This window comes from Uranotaenia lowii, chromosome 2 (assembly GCF_029784155.1).
Source record: "Uranotaenia lowii strain MFRU-FL chromosome 2, ASM2978415v1, whole genome shotgun sequence".
In the NCBI taxonomy this organism is placed as follows: Eukaryota; Metazoa; Arthropoda; class Insecta; order Diptera; family Culicidae; genus Uranotaenia; species Uranotaenia lowii.
Genome location: NC_073692.1, coordinates 78,968,712 through 78,986,938, shown reverse-complemented (window position 1 = coordinate 78,986,938; position 18,227 = coordinate 78,968,712). Strand labels below are relative to the sequence as shown.

The following is an 18,227-nucleotide window of genomic DNA, read 5'->3' as shown; positions in this document are numbered from 1 at the left end:
TGATACTTTCACTTTACTTACAAAAACAAGGAATCTGATTTTTTTTCCGAAATTTGAATCGGCTTGGAATTTAACGTTTAAAACAAAAAAACAGTTTACATATAATCTTAGTTTTGTCTTGTAAATAAATTGTCGGGGAAAATAAATTGTTCATGACATAACAATAAGTCACTCCAACGCCACCAAGTTGCAAATCATAACTTTTGAGGAGTCATAAGCAACTTAACACTAGAAAGACCGCACCAGTCAAAATGACTGGTTGGACACTTTGTTTGCTGAATATCTTTCAAACACTACGCTTTAAAAATTCGCAAAAAATACGACTTTTCTTGAATTTTGAATCTCTACAAAACTGGTTATTTTTTATTTCACTAGCTCTTTTAATAAGCGAGAAAAATTTTGCCATGGACACTCGGACTGTGACCAGTCAAAATGACTGGTAAAATTAACAACCGTTTAGCTCAAACAAGATTTTTTTTTGCTTGCTTTTGGTTTCATTTGCAATCTACATTCAAGACAATGAGCTCTAGTTTATTTATGGTGGGCAGGAGTGTGTCATTCGTTATGAAATTATTGATTTTCGATGCGAAGTCATGAAGATTTGTAGAAAAAGTTCTTGGATTAGCCGCTGTAGCACTTCAAGCACTTGACTTCTTATTTTTTACCACTTTAACAACGCTCAAAACCAAAACTTGTTAATGTCTAGCTGGAATTCATTTTCAAGTTCAAGAAACCGAAGTATTGAACTGCATTTTTGAGATCCAATCTAATGTAGTAGGATTTGATAACATTCCCCTAAAATTTATCAAAATATTGTTACCTCATATATTAACTCCCATAACGTACATTTTCAATAGAATTTTAGTTTCAGGTTAATATCCTCGAATATGCAAACACTCAAAAATTATTCCAATTAAAAGAAAAATAATTTAAATTCATTGGATAACCTTCGGCCTAACAGTATACTTTGTGCTCTTTCGAAGGTACTTGAAAATCAAAATTTGTGCGTATTTATCGGAAAACGAATTTATTAACTCATATCAGTCAGGATATCGACAAAAACACTGTACTAAAACTGCGATGATTAAAGTACTAGATGATATAGGCTTCATAATTGATAGATATCAAGCTGTTGTTATGGTTCTGGTCGAGTTTTCTAAAACATTTGACACGATTCATCATGCTGTTCTTTGCCATAAACTTTCTCAAAATTTTGGATTTGAAATCTCAGCAACGACAACAACAATCAGTACTCATCCCCTCTTATCCCCGATTATATCTGGAGTACCTCAGTGCTCTATTTTAGGACCCATTCTTTTCACAATGTATATCAACGATTTAACTTATGTTCTAAGATTTTTTCAAATACACATTTTTGCAGATGATGTACAACTCAATTCAGATTGCACATACTTGATGTACAACTCTATTCAGATTACACAAACTTGACAGAGCAATGCATGAAGTCCCGAATCAATTATGATCTCCAGTCAATCCATGCCTGGTAAATGAGAAACACGTTGTCTTTGAATGTGAATAAATCGAATGCAATTTTCCTAAATTAGAATAATTCGATGCAAATAATATCGAAAATTCTTCCCATAAAAACTGTGTCAGAAGCGGTAAGTTTAGTTATTAAAATACAACCCAACTTTGAATTTGATTCGTATGTACTTCAGCACTGCGGGAGAATATAAAACTCTTTGAAAACTCTTCGACTTCATAAAATATTTTTTTGATACAGTGATGAAGATCAAATTTTTCAAGGCTTTGATCTTTCCTTATTTTATAGCTCGTAATTTTCTACTATTTCTAGTTCCCCGAACAGTTCTTAACAAACTTAGAGTCGCCCTCAATTCTTGTGTAAGATTTGCTTTCAACCTCAATCGTATGGATCACGTTGCACATTTACAAACTCGTTTGATTGGTTGTTGATTTGAAAGTTTACCTAAAATAAGATGCTGTCTTTTTATTTACAATCTAATTTATAGAAAAAAACCCGCTTATTAAATTTAGATTCAGAATAAACATTCTTCTAATACATTGCACAATGATGGATGATTAGGAATTGATTGAATTCACACGATATTTCCGAATCAGAATTGAAAAAATTTAATTGAAAAAAAAATTATCGAAAAAATCAGATTTTTCAATCAGTTTTAAATTCAAAGCAATTATTATCAAAAACTTACTTCAGATATCAGGTTTTTTGAAAGTCTAATTGTTAAATGTGAAAACAATTATAAAAATATGCGGTGTTTACCTTCACTGATATCAAAAAGCTCAGAAAAATTGTGCCATTCAACAACAATGTATATATTATTTTCATTTATAAAATGACATTATTACCGAGAGATTCCTTAACGAGCTCAAAAGTCTATATTTCTTAACTCCCCAATATACAAAATATGTAAATAATTGTTTTACTAATATTTTCTTGCAAGAAAAGTTGTATACACTGTAAATTTTTGCCTCGATTTCCAGCAAAAGAAATTGCTGGAAACGTTCATCGGTTGGTGGAATCGGTTTTCGAATTGCTGGATTTTTCAGCATTCGGCTGTGTTCTTGTCATTTTTGCTGAAAAATCAGCAATCGGTTTTCAAATTGCTGGACTTTCCAGCAATTGATCTAGTTTGCTGGAAAATCAGCAATCGAGTTGTCAATTTGAAGTTTTTTTTTGTTTTGTACGCTGAAGCAAGGTGAGATTCTATTTTACGAATTTTGGTTAAATTGATATAATTATTTTATTTTCCTCTATATTCTAGCGACCAGATAACAAGTCAAGCGTGAGTTTTTCTTGGACAGATAGATATTCTCTAAAATATTCCAATTAAAGCTATTTTGACAGGTGGCGGATGATCTACACTTTGACACAAAGCTGCCAGCCCAGGGCCGGTGTTATAGAATATTGAAAAAAAATATCGGTTTCTGGAAATAAACATATCCTTTTATTGAAAAAAGGGAGGAAATAATTGTTTAATTGCTTATTATATGCACAGCCAAATCAAAAATTAATTTTGAATTAAAATATAAATTTGATACTAAAACATCCGGTTGTGTTGAAAGAAATAGCCGGTTTCCAGCAATCTGGATTGCTGATTTTCCAGCAATTTGAATTGCTGGAAACCAGCATTAACGTTTGCTGTTTTTTCCAACAATTTAAATTGCTGGAAATTTTGCTGGAAAGTCAGCGGGACAAGAAACCAGCAAAAAATTGCTGGTTTCCAGCAAAAAAAAAAATGCTGTGTACACACAAAACTTTCGGGGCTCTACTTAGCAAAACTTCACTGTTACTTGTCGTTAGCAAAAAAAAAATTTTTACCGTTGAGTTAGCAAAAAGCTAAATTTACTTGATTTTAGCAGTATGAAAGTTCATCTTGCTTGATTTTAGTAGAATGAAGGACTTCTAGCCGCTTTGTGTACAGACAGCAGCTGCCGCGGGTAGGGAGAAGAAAAAAAAACAAACAGACACGATTGAGCGCGGTTCCGAAAGATCGCTGCTAGTGGTTCAAAAGGTGGCTTAGTCAACAACAAAATACTGGCCAAATCGACACCGGAAGCGACAGAGGTAAGAGTCAATCATAAACTGTACAGATTTTCCGTATTTTTAATTGCAAAATTGTTTGTTTGTTTTCTTTTCAACCAGGTTAAATCTGCAACAAGAAACCCGCAACAGTCCGGAAATGAAGAGGGACCACGACTGAAAATTCAACGAGCACACACCCGGTGCATTTGCTTGGCACTTCGCTTGCCGGAAAGTGCGTTCCCAGGATCGGAACTTCAATTTCACAAAATGTGTAAAATTAAAAAAAATGTGAAAAATAAATCAAAATTGAATGAAAGTTGAGTATTCTATTATATTATCAAACATTCCCCCTGATTCTCCAGATTAAAAAACAATATATTTTGAAATTTCAGATCCGGGCGATCTTTTCCTCCGGTTTTTGCTAAAAATTTGAGTAAAAAATGCGGCGGCTATAGCTATAACTTTTTTCTCGTTTGCTTAAATTTTAGTTAATTTTTTTTGCTAAATTGATTGCTATGTTTCTAGCTGGTCAAATTTGAGCAAAATTTTGCTAATTTCCGGCCTCGAAAGTTTTGTGTGTAGTTTCTTTCTTCACCAATTTTGAAATTCTTAAAAATACCCGTTCAATGACTAATTCAATGACATAAAGTTGTAGAAGGAGCCGTATGCAATATTCCTCCTCAACACCTCATCCCCTAGCTCTTTCAAAAATGAACGTTTTTTCACGTTCGCAGTTTTATTTCTTGGACGATTCTTGGAAATTAGTAAAATCACACAGACCTCCTCCCCCAACCAAGAGCAAACTCTAAGACCACGCCTGTTTTCATACATGTATACTTAGAAGATGCCATATACTTATCAATTAAAAATACAAAGAAGATACTGGGTTTAGAAAAAAGGTAATCAAAGTAATTAAAAAACATGAAATACTGAGATAAACACACATAAATAATGGTTGATTACTTTGAAAACCGATAAATAGTCTAGTAAGTACAAATGGAGCCAAAACTTATTCTCATTCAATAGAATTGAAATTACAGATGCATTTTATATAGCACAGAAAAGTTCAATTACTTCTTTATCGATAGTGCAATAGAAATTTACGACAGTATTCCGGCAAATTCTAATACCTGTTAAGAACGGTGGAAGCTTTCGCACATTTGAAGCAAGAAGCAGTGAATAGTATAAACTAATTAATGAAACAGAGTCTTCAAACATTCTTCTTCTCTACTAGCAAATCCGTTACGAGATGCAATAAACACAAGTCTTCACACAAAACTTTCGGGGCTCCACTTAGCAAAATTTCGCTGTTACTTTCCGTTAGCAAAAATATTTTTTTACTGTTGAGTTAGCAAAAGGCTAAATTTACTTGATTTTAGTAATAAAAAAGGTCATTTTACTTGGTTTTAGTAAAACGAAGGTTTTTCAGCCGCTTTGTTCACAGACACCAGCCGCCGCGCCAGTAGGGAGAAAAATAAAAAGCTGTCGCGATTAAGTGCGGTTCCAGATGTTCGTTGCTAATGGTTCTTGTGGTGGCAAAATCCACAACGAAATGGTAGCTGAATCGACACCGGATGCTTACAGGGTAAGGTCTGATCTTAAAGTGTTAAGATTCTATAATTTCTCGATTTCTAATTTGTGTGTTTGTTTTTTTTCCTACCAGGATAAAACTGCAACATGAAGCGCGCCACAGGCCGGTAATGAAGAAGGACCACAACTGGAAATTCAACAAGCTGCATCCGGCAAACACCCCGGTGCTTTCTTTGACGAAGGTGGCATGGCGCTCGCCAGTAGGTGCGTTCCCAGAATAGGAAAAGTGTGAAAAAAATATAAAATTGTGAAAAATAAATTATAAGTGAATGAAATTTGTGTATTTTATTCAATATTCAAACATTCCCCTGATTCACCAGAGAAAAAATAAAGAAACATGAAATTACGGATCCGGGCAATCTTTTTCTCCGGTTTTTGCTAGAAATTTGAGTAAAAACTGCGGCGGCTAACTTTTGTACTCGTTTGCTAAAATTTTTGTTAAAAAATATTGCTAAATTGATTGCTAAGTTTCTAGCTGGTCAAATTTGAGCAAAATTTTGCTAAATTCCGGCCTCGAAAATTTTGTGTGTTGAACAGAGTAACAGCTTATTCATGAAAGTATACTACACAGTAGTAGGGTAAGTGAGCCTAATTTCGTTATATTTTGTCAGAGGTTTTTGGATTTGATATTATTACGCCGAATTTTTAAAACTTAGATATACAATTTTTTGGTAACTGAGTTCCAATTTTTTTTGTCGGAACTCTGTTATTGTTTGAAATAATCATTTTAAGCTAAAATTTACGAAAAATATCATGTTTTATAAAGTGTGTCGATGTTCCTATTTTGGCACTAATTGTTCCTAATGATAACATATGAATGTTCCAAATGTTAACATATGAGGAAAAATGTATCAGCATACCCAATATTACACTATTTGTTCCTGATTTTGCAAATGGGTCTGTTTTTTAAATACTCTCAAAACTCACCTTTTCATAAATTTAACAACGTTTTTGGAATATGAATAGAGAAATAAAATGAATATAATTTTAATGGCATGTGCGGCGGAATGAAAACTAGAGAGAATTTATTTTATAGAAATTTGAAAGAAAGGTGGATAGACAGGCATTAGTGCGCCAATAGGAGAAAGCTTGATAGGTGTTGAAATTTTAGGCTAGAGGGCATGTTGCTGAAAAGCTCCCATGAATTGCTCCCGCCTTTGCTCTACACTAGCTAACTCTACATGAGAAACTCAGAAAGAGAATTCCCATGTATAGCGAGCCCAGTGGTTTGAGAGCGTGTTTTTACGCACACTTTAAACGAGCAGAAACGTATCAACCCCAGGTGGCGGCAACGTTACACGTTTTGTCTATGTATCGTGTGACCAACATCTTTTAAATAAGTGATCATGAATCTCGTTTTAAAGCTTTTTTTCCTCAGATTTAAGCTTTTTTGCCTTGAGAGCATAGGAGACGAAAGCTTAAATTTGAGGAAAAAATCTTAAATCTGTCAAAAAAGGGGAAATTTGAGGGGAAATCTGAGAGATGTGCTCCATACGGTTTGAATAGCGTTGCCGCCGCCTGAACAACCCATGAGCGTTTTTGCTCGTTTGAAGTGTGCGTAAAAACACGCTCTCAAACCACTGGGCTCGCTATACATGGGAATTCTCTTTCTGAGTTTCTCATGTAGAGTTAGCTAGTGTAGAGCAAAGGCGGGAGCAATTCATGGGAGCTTTTCATCAACATGCCCTCTAGCCTAAAATTTCAACACCTATCAAGCTTTCTCCTTTTGGCGCACTAATGCCTGTCTATCCACCTTTCTTCCAAATTTCTATAAAATAAATTCTCTCTAGTTTTCATTCCGCCGCACATGCCATTAAAATTATAATCATTCAATAGAATTGAAATTACAGATGAATTTTAAATAGCACTGAAAAGTTCAATTACTTCTTTATCGATAGTGTAATGGAAATTTACGACAGTATTCTGGAAAATTCTAATACCTGTTTGAAGAACGGCTGAAGATTTTGCACATTTGAAGCCTGAAGCAGTAAAGAGTTTGGAGAAATAGTGAATAGTATAATCTAGCTAATGAAACAGAGTCTTCAAAAATTCTTTTTCTTTACTAGCAAATCCGTTACGAGATGCAATAAACACAAGTCTTGGTCAGAGTAACAGCTTATTCATGAAAGTATACTACACAGTAGTACCGTTTGAAAAAAAAAACGGAAGAACGAGAGGCATCATTATACCGTGTGGCTTGTGATATAGCTCAGTTAGCAAGTCAGTTGTTTCCTGAGCCGATGTCCGCGAGTTCGAGCCCAAGAGTAAACATCAAACTCAGTTGTACCGGATAGGTTTTTCAATAAATGTCCGCCAACTGCAACGTTGATATAAAGTCGTAAATGCCATAAAAATGGTACAACGACTATAATCGAAACGGAAAAAAAACATGTTGGAAAGTTCTGGAGTTAGCAATTAAAACACAACTTTACGGTTTATTGAGTCAGAAAATATAGTCGAGTTGATGGGTGGTTATAGAGGAACAACAAAGAGATCAATTGCGGGCAAAGAACACATACGAGATATGCATGGAGTGTATCGATAAAAGATCCAGCGGCTGACCTATGGAGCTCGACATGTACGCACTTCACATTCATTGTGGTGTAATTAGCTAATGCGCCGTTGTACTTTACGGCTTTTGTTCTTTCTTTCTTTGTTATTTGCACTACAGTATTGTTCCGATTTTGTCAGCTCCCGATTTTGTCTACCCCCGATTTTGTCTGTCCCCGATTTTGTCAGCCTTTAAATTTAGTTGAAATTTTCTGCTTTTGAACTAAAATACCCAGTCATTTAACACGGTATGTTTTTTTTGGGGTTGTCCTGACCCACGTAGAGGACCACCCATTAACCACTTGGTATTTTAGGGACCATGCAAATATTACGTAACGCTTTTAGGGGGGGGGGGGATGTATAGCAGTTTGTTACGCTTTGTGGATTTTGCTTAGAAATTTTGAGACGATTGTGTTACGTAGGGGGGAAGGGGGGTTGAAAATGCTCGAAAATTGCGTTGCGTTATTTTTGAACGGCCCCTTAAGGGTTGGTATTTTAAGGGTTGGGGGTGATTGAGGGGGAGGTTGACCAAAGTCTACGCTCCATACAAATTTTCGAAATTTTATATGGACAAAAGTATACGAGGGGCGAAGGTGGGGGGGTCTGAAATGACCAAAAACGAGTCCCTTAGGGAACTATCCACAAACCACGTGGATTTGTCGTTTTTCATGAAACATTTTTTTTCTTTTTATTTCAGAAAAATAAAGGACGGTTCAAAATAAAACATTTATTTTTGTAAATCCATAAAAAAGAACCATTACGTACTTCAAATTAAAACGTGATCAACAAATTCAGCTGTTTTGCAATTGCATATCAATCCTGCAGCTACGCACCAACGGTTTTTCAAATGGCATTTACACAATCCATTCTATGAAAGGTGTTTGTAAACAATCACTTAGGGTTGAGTTCTTGAACAGGTCCTGCATTTTGCTATTTGCAAGACCTTTCATTTGACGCCTCAAGAACTCAAATCGGTCAAGCGGTCATCGAGAAACGTGTGTGACATTATTTTGTAACATACACACACACACACATACGCACATACATACACACATACATACACACATACATACACACATACCTACAGACATGTTCCGATATCGACGAACTGAGAAGAATGGTATATGACACTTGCCCCTCCGGGCCTCGGCTCGAAAGTTGGTTTTTCAAAAGACATGTAGGTATTCCCTTCTTTTTAAGAAGGGTAAAAAATACAGAAAAGGGGTCAATGTCACCCCTTATCATGGTATTGACATAAAATATTCAAATAACAAGTAAACGGACAATTATCAAATCAAAATCGAAATTATTTTCAAGAAAAATTTTTTTCCCGATTTTGTCAGGTACCCTGTTTTGTCAGCCCTAAATTCAAGATGAGGCTGACAAAATCGGAACAATACTGTAATACTTTTCATCATCTTTGAAAATGTGATAATGTTTTGAATTAAATAAAGTAAACATAACTATGCACAGGTTAAATAGTCCCTCCCACCATTTCATAATAAGCATATGGAGTGTAGAAAGAACCCAACTGGGCCATCACAAACCGTAGACATTTTCTCTTAACTAACGTTGATGGCATCCATATTTGGTTAAACATTCCTGGATATTCTGATTGATTGATTGATGATATTTTTTTCCTCCGAAGGTTCCCTTCTTGTGATTCGCCAACGAAAGCCTCACCAGCTACGAGATATGTGGGTTGGTTTGTATATGAAAGACCAAAGTAAAATCTCCCTCCCTCCATATCGAGGCCAGGCTGCGAACGAAAGCAACGTCCGTCCGTCAGTCACTGTCAATTTTCTACCAGAGAGATGGAGGGTGCGCTCTGAGATGACTGACTGAATGACACAAGCAGGAAAATGCAGCCGAACCACGAATGGCGACGAGCGACCAATACAGAAAGAACCACGATGACGATTGATGATGATAATGATTTCGTGATGATGAGGGTTGACGGGAAGCTGTACCTCCTGCTGTAAGGGTTTGCTTGTATTGCTCTCTGGATCAACATTTTTGATGGGAGGGTTGATGACGGCCATGATGCAGTTAGTGGTATTGGTTATGTTGTTGTATATAAAGGATTTTTCTTTATGCTGAGTGTTAGCTCCGTTATCAGAGAAAGGAATAGAGGGTGAAATGATCAATTAAGTGCGGTTAAGTTTCATTTATGGATTTTATAAAGAAAACTCGAGAAAGTTATTTTAGCTAATTAGCAAAAATCCACAAAACATTCGACGAATCTAGAAACCGTAGTCTCGGATTCAATACTCAAGCATGTTATCTTCCATATAACAGAATTTTTTTTATGAAGCCTCAGTTCAATCCTTTTTATTCAACCTTTCACTATTCCAAAATCATGTGATAGCTACATATTTCAGCAATCAGTTTTTTTTTCTAAGTTCCTAAGAATGGTTCTTGAAAGTTTACAGGCTGAAGCTTCTAAGGAACATGTTTAGATTATGAACATGTCGTTTATAATTAGGGAACTTTTCCTCCTGGTCAACGTGAAATGCATAGCCACTAATCCAGCAATCATCGATGATTGATGATAACGATCATTATTGGGAGATTTTCTCCATCGTCGTCATCCCATTGTGAAAAACCACCGACTGCCTTTGATGGAAAACTCAGCTTTTCCGGAAGAAAACATTAGCCGGTCATGACATCAGTTCCAAAATACGGAGAAACCCACGGACGATTTGGAAACGGTTGGAAAAAAAGAAATAGAAAATCTTTCGGCAAAGAAAAACCAAAGCACTTTGAGGGGTGTAAATAGTGCGGCGGGCAGTTGAGTACACACTGGTTCGTCTATTTCCAGACATAATTCAAACTCCGAGACAGGCTGAGCGTAATAAATCTGTCAGAAAATTCTTCCCCTGGCCCTGGGCTGGAGCGAATGGTGCAGTTCTTCCCTGTTCTTCCGATGATGCCATTCTTGGAGTTCCTCAAGACGCTGGCTGCTGGCGGCAGTTTTTCGGCGATAGTTTCGCCCTGAGAAAAAAGGTCGTTCGTTTGGATGGATGTTTGGCTGGGTCATACTTTTTCGGGGTTTGTCATTTCTTGGCTTGGTTTGATCAGGTTCTGAAGCAATTTTTTGCCCCGCTGCTGCTCGTTTCGAAGGGCCATTGATTGCAGCCAGTCAGCCAGTGTGGTATGGTATGGTTCGGTAAATACTTTTGTTGGGAATTGGCACTAAATTATCGGCTCTGAGAGGTTCTTCCGTCTGTCGACAGCTGGAATGTTGTTCAATCATTGGGAGCAAATAACTTGGCAAAGATTCGGGACGGGTTTGCTGCAGAAAATTGCTTGTACCGAGTTTCGAATTATTTTCAGGTGTGTTTGAAATAGTTTAAAAAACAAAGGAAAACGAGTTTATTTAAAAAAAAAAAATACAATAACGAATTTCCTTAAGTCAATTTCAATTCTTTAATTAGGATGTATATGAATGATTAACCAAATTTTGAACTGAAATTTTTGGAAATTTAATCAAATAGTTTCTTCAATCTGTTATTGTTTTTTGACGTATTCTCACGAAATTCTGATTCGCAGAAAAAAAATTGTACAAGATTGTGAATATTGATTTTTTAACCACTTAAGACACAAAATCCTGCTTAGAATTTCTAAGCAGATTCAAATATGGATCATTTTTTCTAGTAATAAATGAATTGTTTTTTTTTTAATTAAAGTTTCCAAAATTATTTCAGCACGTATCCGGGAAATTATTATAAAAACCTGACTAAATCCGGGCATTTAATTTCTGAACTGACGACCAGAATCCTGGGATTATTCGGACAAATTAAATCCAAACCAACAGAAAAAATAAATTGAAAAAAAATTGTTTCAAACTTATCGACAAATTTGAATTCGTATTTTTAGTTTCCAAAAAACCTTTCATGATTTTTTTTGCAAAACTTGCGTAAACGATTTTGTTTTGGAGGTATAAATGAAAAAAAAATCACATTTTGTTTTTGTTTTATTGATTTGGCAGTTGAAGTGAATAAATCCGTGCATTTTTTATTGAAATCCGGGCAACCGGGCTGGGCCGGACTGTTCCCAAATTTTGAATAAAATATCCGGGCAAACTCGGATAAAACCAAGCAATCTGGCAACCTTATTTTATTTTCAATGGTTCACAAAAACAAACAAATAAAATTTCTATTTTTAGGAAATTCAATATATATGAATTCAAATTATATGAAGGATTTTTTCCAAAACTGAACCGATTTGTGTTATTTGGTCTGAAAAGATCTGAAAGAAAAATTAAAACTTAAAATCTAATTGTGTAAACTATCCTCTTTTACTGTTGTACTGTATTAAGTTAATTTTTAAGTCGGACAATAAAGTCGGTCCGGCTTCTTGGACCGTTTTTAAGCTGCATGTTAAAAATCGTTCTATTTTGAAAATATCACTAACAAAAATGTTTGTATTAGACTATGAAAAATATGCCTATCATGAAACCCCCCATGAGCGTCCAAAAATGGCAGGCGAAATGTTTATCACTTGACTTTTAATTTTAAGTTCTCAATCAAATCTTGATGAACAGCTAAAATTAGACAAGAGTAACAATCTCGATTCAAAACTTGTTCGAAAACCTCGAAACCTCATCCCAAATCCACAATTTTACAACAGTTTTTTTATTCTCACTTGTTGACAGTAATTAAGTTCCGAATATGTAATTCCAAAAGTTAGACTTCGTAAAATCTATCCGACTCTAAAAGCTAGCAGTCCTTAGCATTATGTATCTTTCGTCCAAAAAATTGTTCATACAAATTTTGTCTAAATTAACAAGAACGATTTTTTAGAAGCTTAAAATATGATTCAAATTCAGCTGATGTGTTTCGATAGAGAAAAAATTCAAGTGTTTTGCTCTTGATTTAAATGGAATTATTCCGAAATTTGCCTGTATATTGGCTGGATTTTGAGGAAAATTTTGAAATAATATGCCCGAATTATGTAAGGTTTTAAGATAATATAGTCTGGATTTTCCCACCCCGGATAATTGCGAAAAAATTGTTCTTGATTTTCAGAATGGATCATCATTGAGATAGAATCCTGGTTCGAATCTTTGGTTTGCATTTCAAACTTAAAGCAGATGGATTTTCCAAATTCGAAACACATTATTTCGGAATATGAAAAGAAAATATTTAAAATTCAATCCTTTTTTAAGATTTGTACTTGAAATTTTTATCCTCAATTTATATGCAGAATTGAAACATAAGAAATATTAATGAGTCCAGATTAGAAAAGTCTGAAACAATTGCGCTAATTTTTGTTCAAATTCACAAGTTCAATTACGAATAAACAATTTAAAAAATTATATTGAAACCCCTTAACTCAAAATTAAGTAGAAGATTTCTTGTTTAAGGTTCTAATTAAATTTCGCATTTTGGTTTTAAATTCATAGGAATACTTATCTGGAATTTAAATTAAGATTTAGAATTTATGTTCCAAATGCACTATTCAGACTCGGAAATAAAATTAAAATTTCGTATTTAGATTCAACTCAAATTTAAGTTTTGTAATCAAAACTGAAATGTGAGTACAAGAATTTCATTAAGGATTCAAATTGGATGAGATTGTAGGTTTATATTTTTGATTCTTGATTCAAAATTGGAATTTTTAAACACAATCTGAATCAGTTTTGAAACACTTACTTGGTGTAAATCACAAATATAGATTTAGATCTGGTTCCATTTCAAAGATTTTTTTTTTGAAAAATCTAGATTTTAATTTTTAAAACTTTATAGCTGGGTTATAAATATGAAATTCTAAATTATTATCGATAATTTTTGTCGATAGTAGAACGTGTATCAGGTAAATCTCAGCTAGAAATTAAATTTAACATTTCACAGTATTTTTATAAAAGTTTCAAACAAAAATCTTAAAATTCGAGTCAACAAGAGCAGAAAATAATCCATATTTGAACCGTAAACCTGATTTATAACTCTTATTTTTGAATATTTGATTGTTTTTCACAAATGCTTAAAATCGTTTTGCTTTTGGTTCAAAGGAATTAGCTTGCTTATTAAAGTATACCTACACAAAAAGTGTTTCTTATAAATGAAATCTTTCAAAATCCCTTATTTATTTGTTTTAAATTATTGTTCCGATTATATTCGTTTTAACATCTTTGTGTCATTCGCAATTTTTTATTAACGATGCATTTGGTGGACAGTCTTAAAAAACTTATCCGATGCAACCCTGTTCGATGTTCACTCTTGGGCTCGAACTCAAAACTAAAGCTCAGGAGAAAACTGACTTGTCAATTGATCTATATCACAAGTTTCCATTTTTTTCACAACTCCATGAAAAAAATGGCAACTCCTAGGACTTTTTTTTCGTTATGATTTGAAATAAAACAACTTTAACTTAAATAATTAAATGTCACCTACACATTTTTTCACAATTTTTTGTGTATGCGGCATTGCTCAAGCCAAAATTTTATAGGGAAAAAATTGTCACCAAACCATCCTCTCCCCCCCCCCCATGAGTCGGTTCTTTCTACGGCCCTGCCATATCTTTTAGGTAAGAATTAAATAAATTGGACAAATGGCTCAAATCAGACATTGCAAAATTTTAGCTCAATCGGATTTAACTTACGGTTGTAGCGCTCAAAGTTTTGTTGTTTTTAGTCTCAAAAATCAAGGGAGATAAAGAATATTGGGTCGAGATGATCTAAATTTTAATTTTTATACCAGTTGACTTAAACATGCATAAAATGTCTAGAGCTGATGTTACATATTTTGAAAAAATAATGAATGAAAATCGACGATCTGAACGGGAAAAATCGATACTTTTAATTTAAATTGAGTTTTAGGAAATTGGCATAAATAAAAAAATACAACTTGCTCCATACCACAGGTGAATAAAAAAAAAGATTGACCCAAATCCTTTCTAAAGTGTTGGCGTTTAGAAGTTGGAAGTTTGGCAGCCATTCGGGTGAATCCAAGGAATAAAAAAAATCTTCTAGGAATCTTCAATTTTGTTTCTTTTCAACAAAAAGGTCCCAATCATACCTTGAGCTAAATTGATCTATTACAAGATTCCAATCTCTGATGGAAATCGACGGACAAATAAAAAACACGCCATCATGGAAAGCTGCGACAGAAAAGGAAAAAAAACTTACTTATATTACATGGTAGAAAAAAATGTTAGTAATTTGTTTGCGCTACAACTTAACTGATATACGTTTTAACATTTTTCACGGTCTTTTTAACGCAATTTTAAGGAAAACACATGGTTTATTTTGCACAGTTTTTCGCAATTAACGCGGAACCACAATGATATTAGTTTAAGCATTCCATAATGGAAAAAAATGTGATTGGTAATAAATCACCGGTGGCATGAAATCACCATAAAAGAATAAAAACACAAATAACACACGACGTATTACAGGACACGACACTTAACGTTTTTAACGTTTTTACTTTACTTACCGTTGTTAAAAACTTTAATTTCCGTGTGCTGTAATACGTCGTGTGTTATTTGTGTAGCATAAGTTTTTACGTTTAGCACAACCAGTAAAATGAAAGGATAAAAAGGTAATACAAAACAAAAGTTTTAAACGAAATCAAAACTAAATAAAACGAATTGAAATAAGATGCAAAAATAAACCTGATTCAACAAGACGGGTTAAAAACATGGCTTGGTAACGAAAATAAACCAAGATCAAACAAGAAAAAAGAAAACAAAACAACAGTACAGACAACAAAGCAAAACAATGTCATATGTTATTAATCCTTTTAAGTCAAAGAAAACGGATTAGAATCAATGGAATTTTGTTTGTCCCAAAATCGAAGAAATTATCCATTGTTTTCCGAACAAACATAGGGAAATTTATTTGTTCTTAAACAAAATTTAGCTGCGTATAATTTAGAGGTTTTTGAGTTTGAGTCGAAATATTTTAAAAATCGTAGGTTTGAATAGTTCAAAAAACGAGGTAAATAATTTTATTGATCAGATTGCTTTTTTTAAGTTGAATGAAACCATGTCAGCGTGTATCGTGAGCAGGCTTATTTCAAAATGAAATGAAAAGCATATAAGTATGTGGTTGGTAGTCAGTTGGGGATTATATGGAAAAAATAAAGTGTTTTGTTTCTAGGAATGGATCATTTTTACCTTGAGTGTCAGTTTAACGCTCCTTGTTTAAAAAAATATATCTTTGTAAAGTATTGCAGCACTAATGCAACGAAATTTTAAAATTCGTCGAAAATTTTATGTTTCGTAATTTTAAAATCTAAAGATGCGAAAATGTGTTACATACTTCAACTTTCCAATCTACTTTTCAAAAGTTTTCTATAGAATTAAAAGAATTTAAATTAAAAGATTAAAAAGTACGATTTTTGCACAACGTTTTTTTGAATTTTTTGTGGTCATATTTTTAAAAAATCAAAAAAATATATCCTGATGCGGAACATATAGCTTGTAACTTTTGCTTTCTTGAACACTAAGTGAAATTTCTGTGAGCATTATAGCAGGTACTATCGGCTTCTGAGAAATTTTTGGGACAAAACACTAGCGCCAAAATAATATTGACGAATAAGACTTTAACCATTAATTAGAAAATTTTAACAGCATGCTTTGGATTTTTTGTTTACACCACAACCGATGAAAGCTCCGTGTCGTGATTCGTTTCTTCGTGTGGGAGTGATTCGACTTTCGATTAGATTTGGCAGATCAGCGCATTCCCTTCTGGCAGATCATTGATTAGATCTGAAGCAGCTATTCATGTATCTGACGGCCGAGTCCCAGACGGAACAGAAGGAGCTCAATCAGGTGGTCCTGTGGGACAAAATCATCCTGCGAGGCGAAAACGCTCTGCTGAACTTCAAGAACATGATCACCAGGTACTACTTCTGGGACGATGCAATGGTTCAGGTGAAATTTGAACTTTAAATAAAAAAATTGGTTTATGATCGGAAAATTTAATTTTGTTTTTCAGGAACCACCAGAACGTGACGACGACCCTTTCCTGGAACATCGTTCCAAATGCAGGACTGCTTCCGAATGTATTTGCTCACGGACATCATTCTTTCAAGTTCTCGGAAACCTACATGCCGTCGCCGGCCGGTGCCCTGCCGGGTGAAGCGATGCTTGATCGGAAACGCCGTACGGAACCACATAACTTAACAATCATCATTTGTCAACTAAAGTTGGCTATTCGGAATGATGCCATGATGCGGAGCTGACTAGTGCCTGGCGGGCTAAACCGGGACAACGAGCAAAGTCGACCCAATAAAAAAATCCAACATCAGCTGCAGCAGCCGTGACCGGTCGAGATTGGGGCTGCTTCTGAGGAGCCGCCAGACGAAGGAGGGATACGTTTCATGGCGAAACTCCGATAAACAAAAAATTGAAAATTTAGTTTAAATAAAAATGACTTCTTCGAATCTTACATTTTTGTTTTGCAAAATTGCTCCAGAAAAATGCCTTTTGAAACCACCACAAATTTCATATACTGGCAAACATGTCTGCAACAATTGGGTCAATTCGATCAAGTCTAATAATTATGAATTCTGCGGTCTATGCTATGACCAATGACTGCTTTAAAAACATGACAATAATTCAAAATTAGTTAGTTTCGCTCTGATGGTCGCTTGTCTGACCGTATTACTTTTTGAATTTGAGATTCTATGAATATCGGCCTTAAACTAAACAGATCCTAGGGATTTTTAAACAAACTCCATAAAATTCACAGTTCCAAAACCAACATGATTCGGGAATTCGATACGGTGTCACCTTCTATATATTCACACCTTGGTTGTTTGGTTTTTGGTGTTTGCAAGCTTGAATACAAGTTGAAAGCTTGAAGACTTTTTCGCTGGTGGCAGCACCGTAAACAAAGAGTTGATGTCCCAGACTACTTGTTCGAAAAACTATTCAGCCGGGTATCTTGATAGAATAGAATATCTTTGATTATAGTCTTTTATGCAAAGCATGACTTTTCGGATTTTTATCTTAGACTTTGTCTATTTCAAAATCTATTTTTATATTTTTTGAGAAACATATTTGAGTATCATTACGAGGTATTCAAACTACGGCAATCTGTATAATTCGGTTAAGAAAAAATTAGATATTCCGGTATCAGTCAGAAGTGTCGAATTGACATTCCAAGAACTCTAGGGGTTAAAAAATCTGGGACGGTTTAGGGTTAAAAAACGCATTTACAAAAAAACGTGTCATATAAAGATTTGGTTTATTGTACAAAGACCTACAATAGATTTTAGATTTGAAGCTCTCAGAGCCAAAGGGGTATAAGTGACAAAATGGTCGATTTTGAGTTAATGATTCTTAATGATTCTTCACATTTCAAACTACATTTGATGATTTTTTCGGATTTTTAGAAATTTATTTACATACTTTTACATTCGATTTAAAAATACAAATTCTTGAAAAATATATAGAAAACGGCCAAACACCTCAATTTAAAAGCGTGTTTTCTCGAAATAAGCTTTTATGCACTTATACCCCTTTGGCTCCAAGGGCCTCATTTTACAAAACTACCGGTTTTCCAAAGAGAGGTCGGGCATACAAAGTCGGTCATCAACATTAAAGCTTA

At 34.4% G+C, this 18,227-nt stretch overlaps 2 protein-coding genes across 3 annotated transcripts in view; one reads left to right on the top strand and one right to left on the bottom strand.

Annotated features, from left to right (window-relative positions):
• LOC129748498 (uncharacterized) overlaps positions 1-18,227 on the bottom strand; it is a 279,431-nt gene that overhangs the window by 196,371 nt on the left and 64,833 nt on the right. The window lies entirely within an intron of this gene.
• LOC129741590 (signal peptidase complex subunit 3-like) lies at positions 14,975-16,857 on the top strand. The gene is made up of 3 exons (XM_055733328.1): positions 14,975-14,993; positions 16,380-16,544; positions 16,607-16,857. Exons 1-3 carry the CDS (start codon positions 14,975-14,977, stop codon positions 16,855-16,857), a joined length of 435 nt encoding a protein of 144 aa, XP_055589303.1.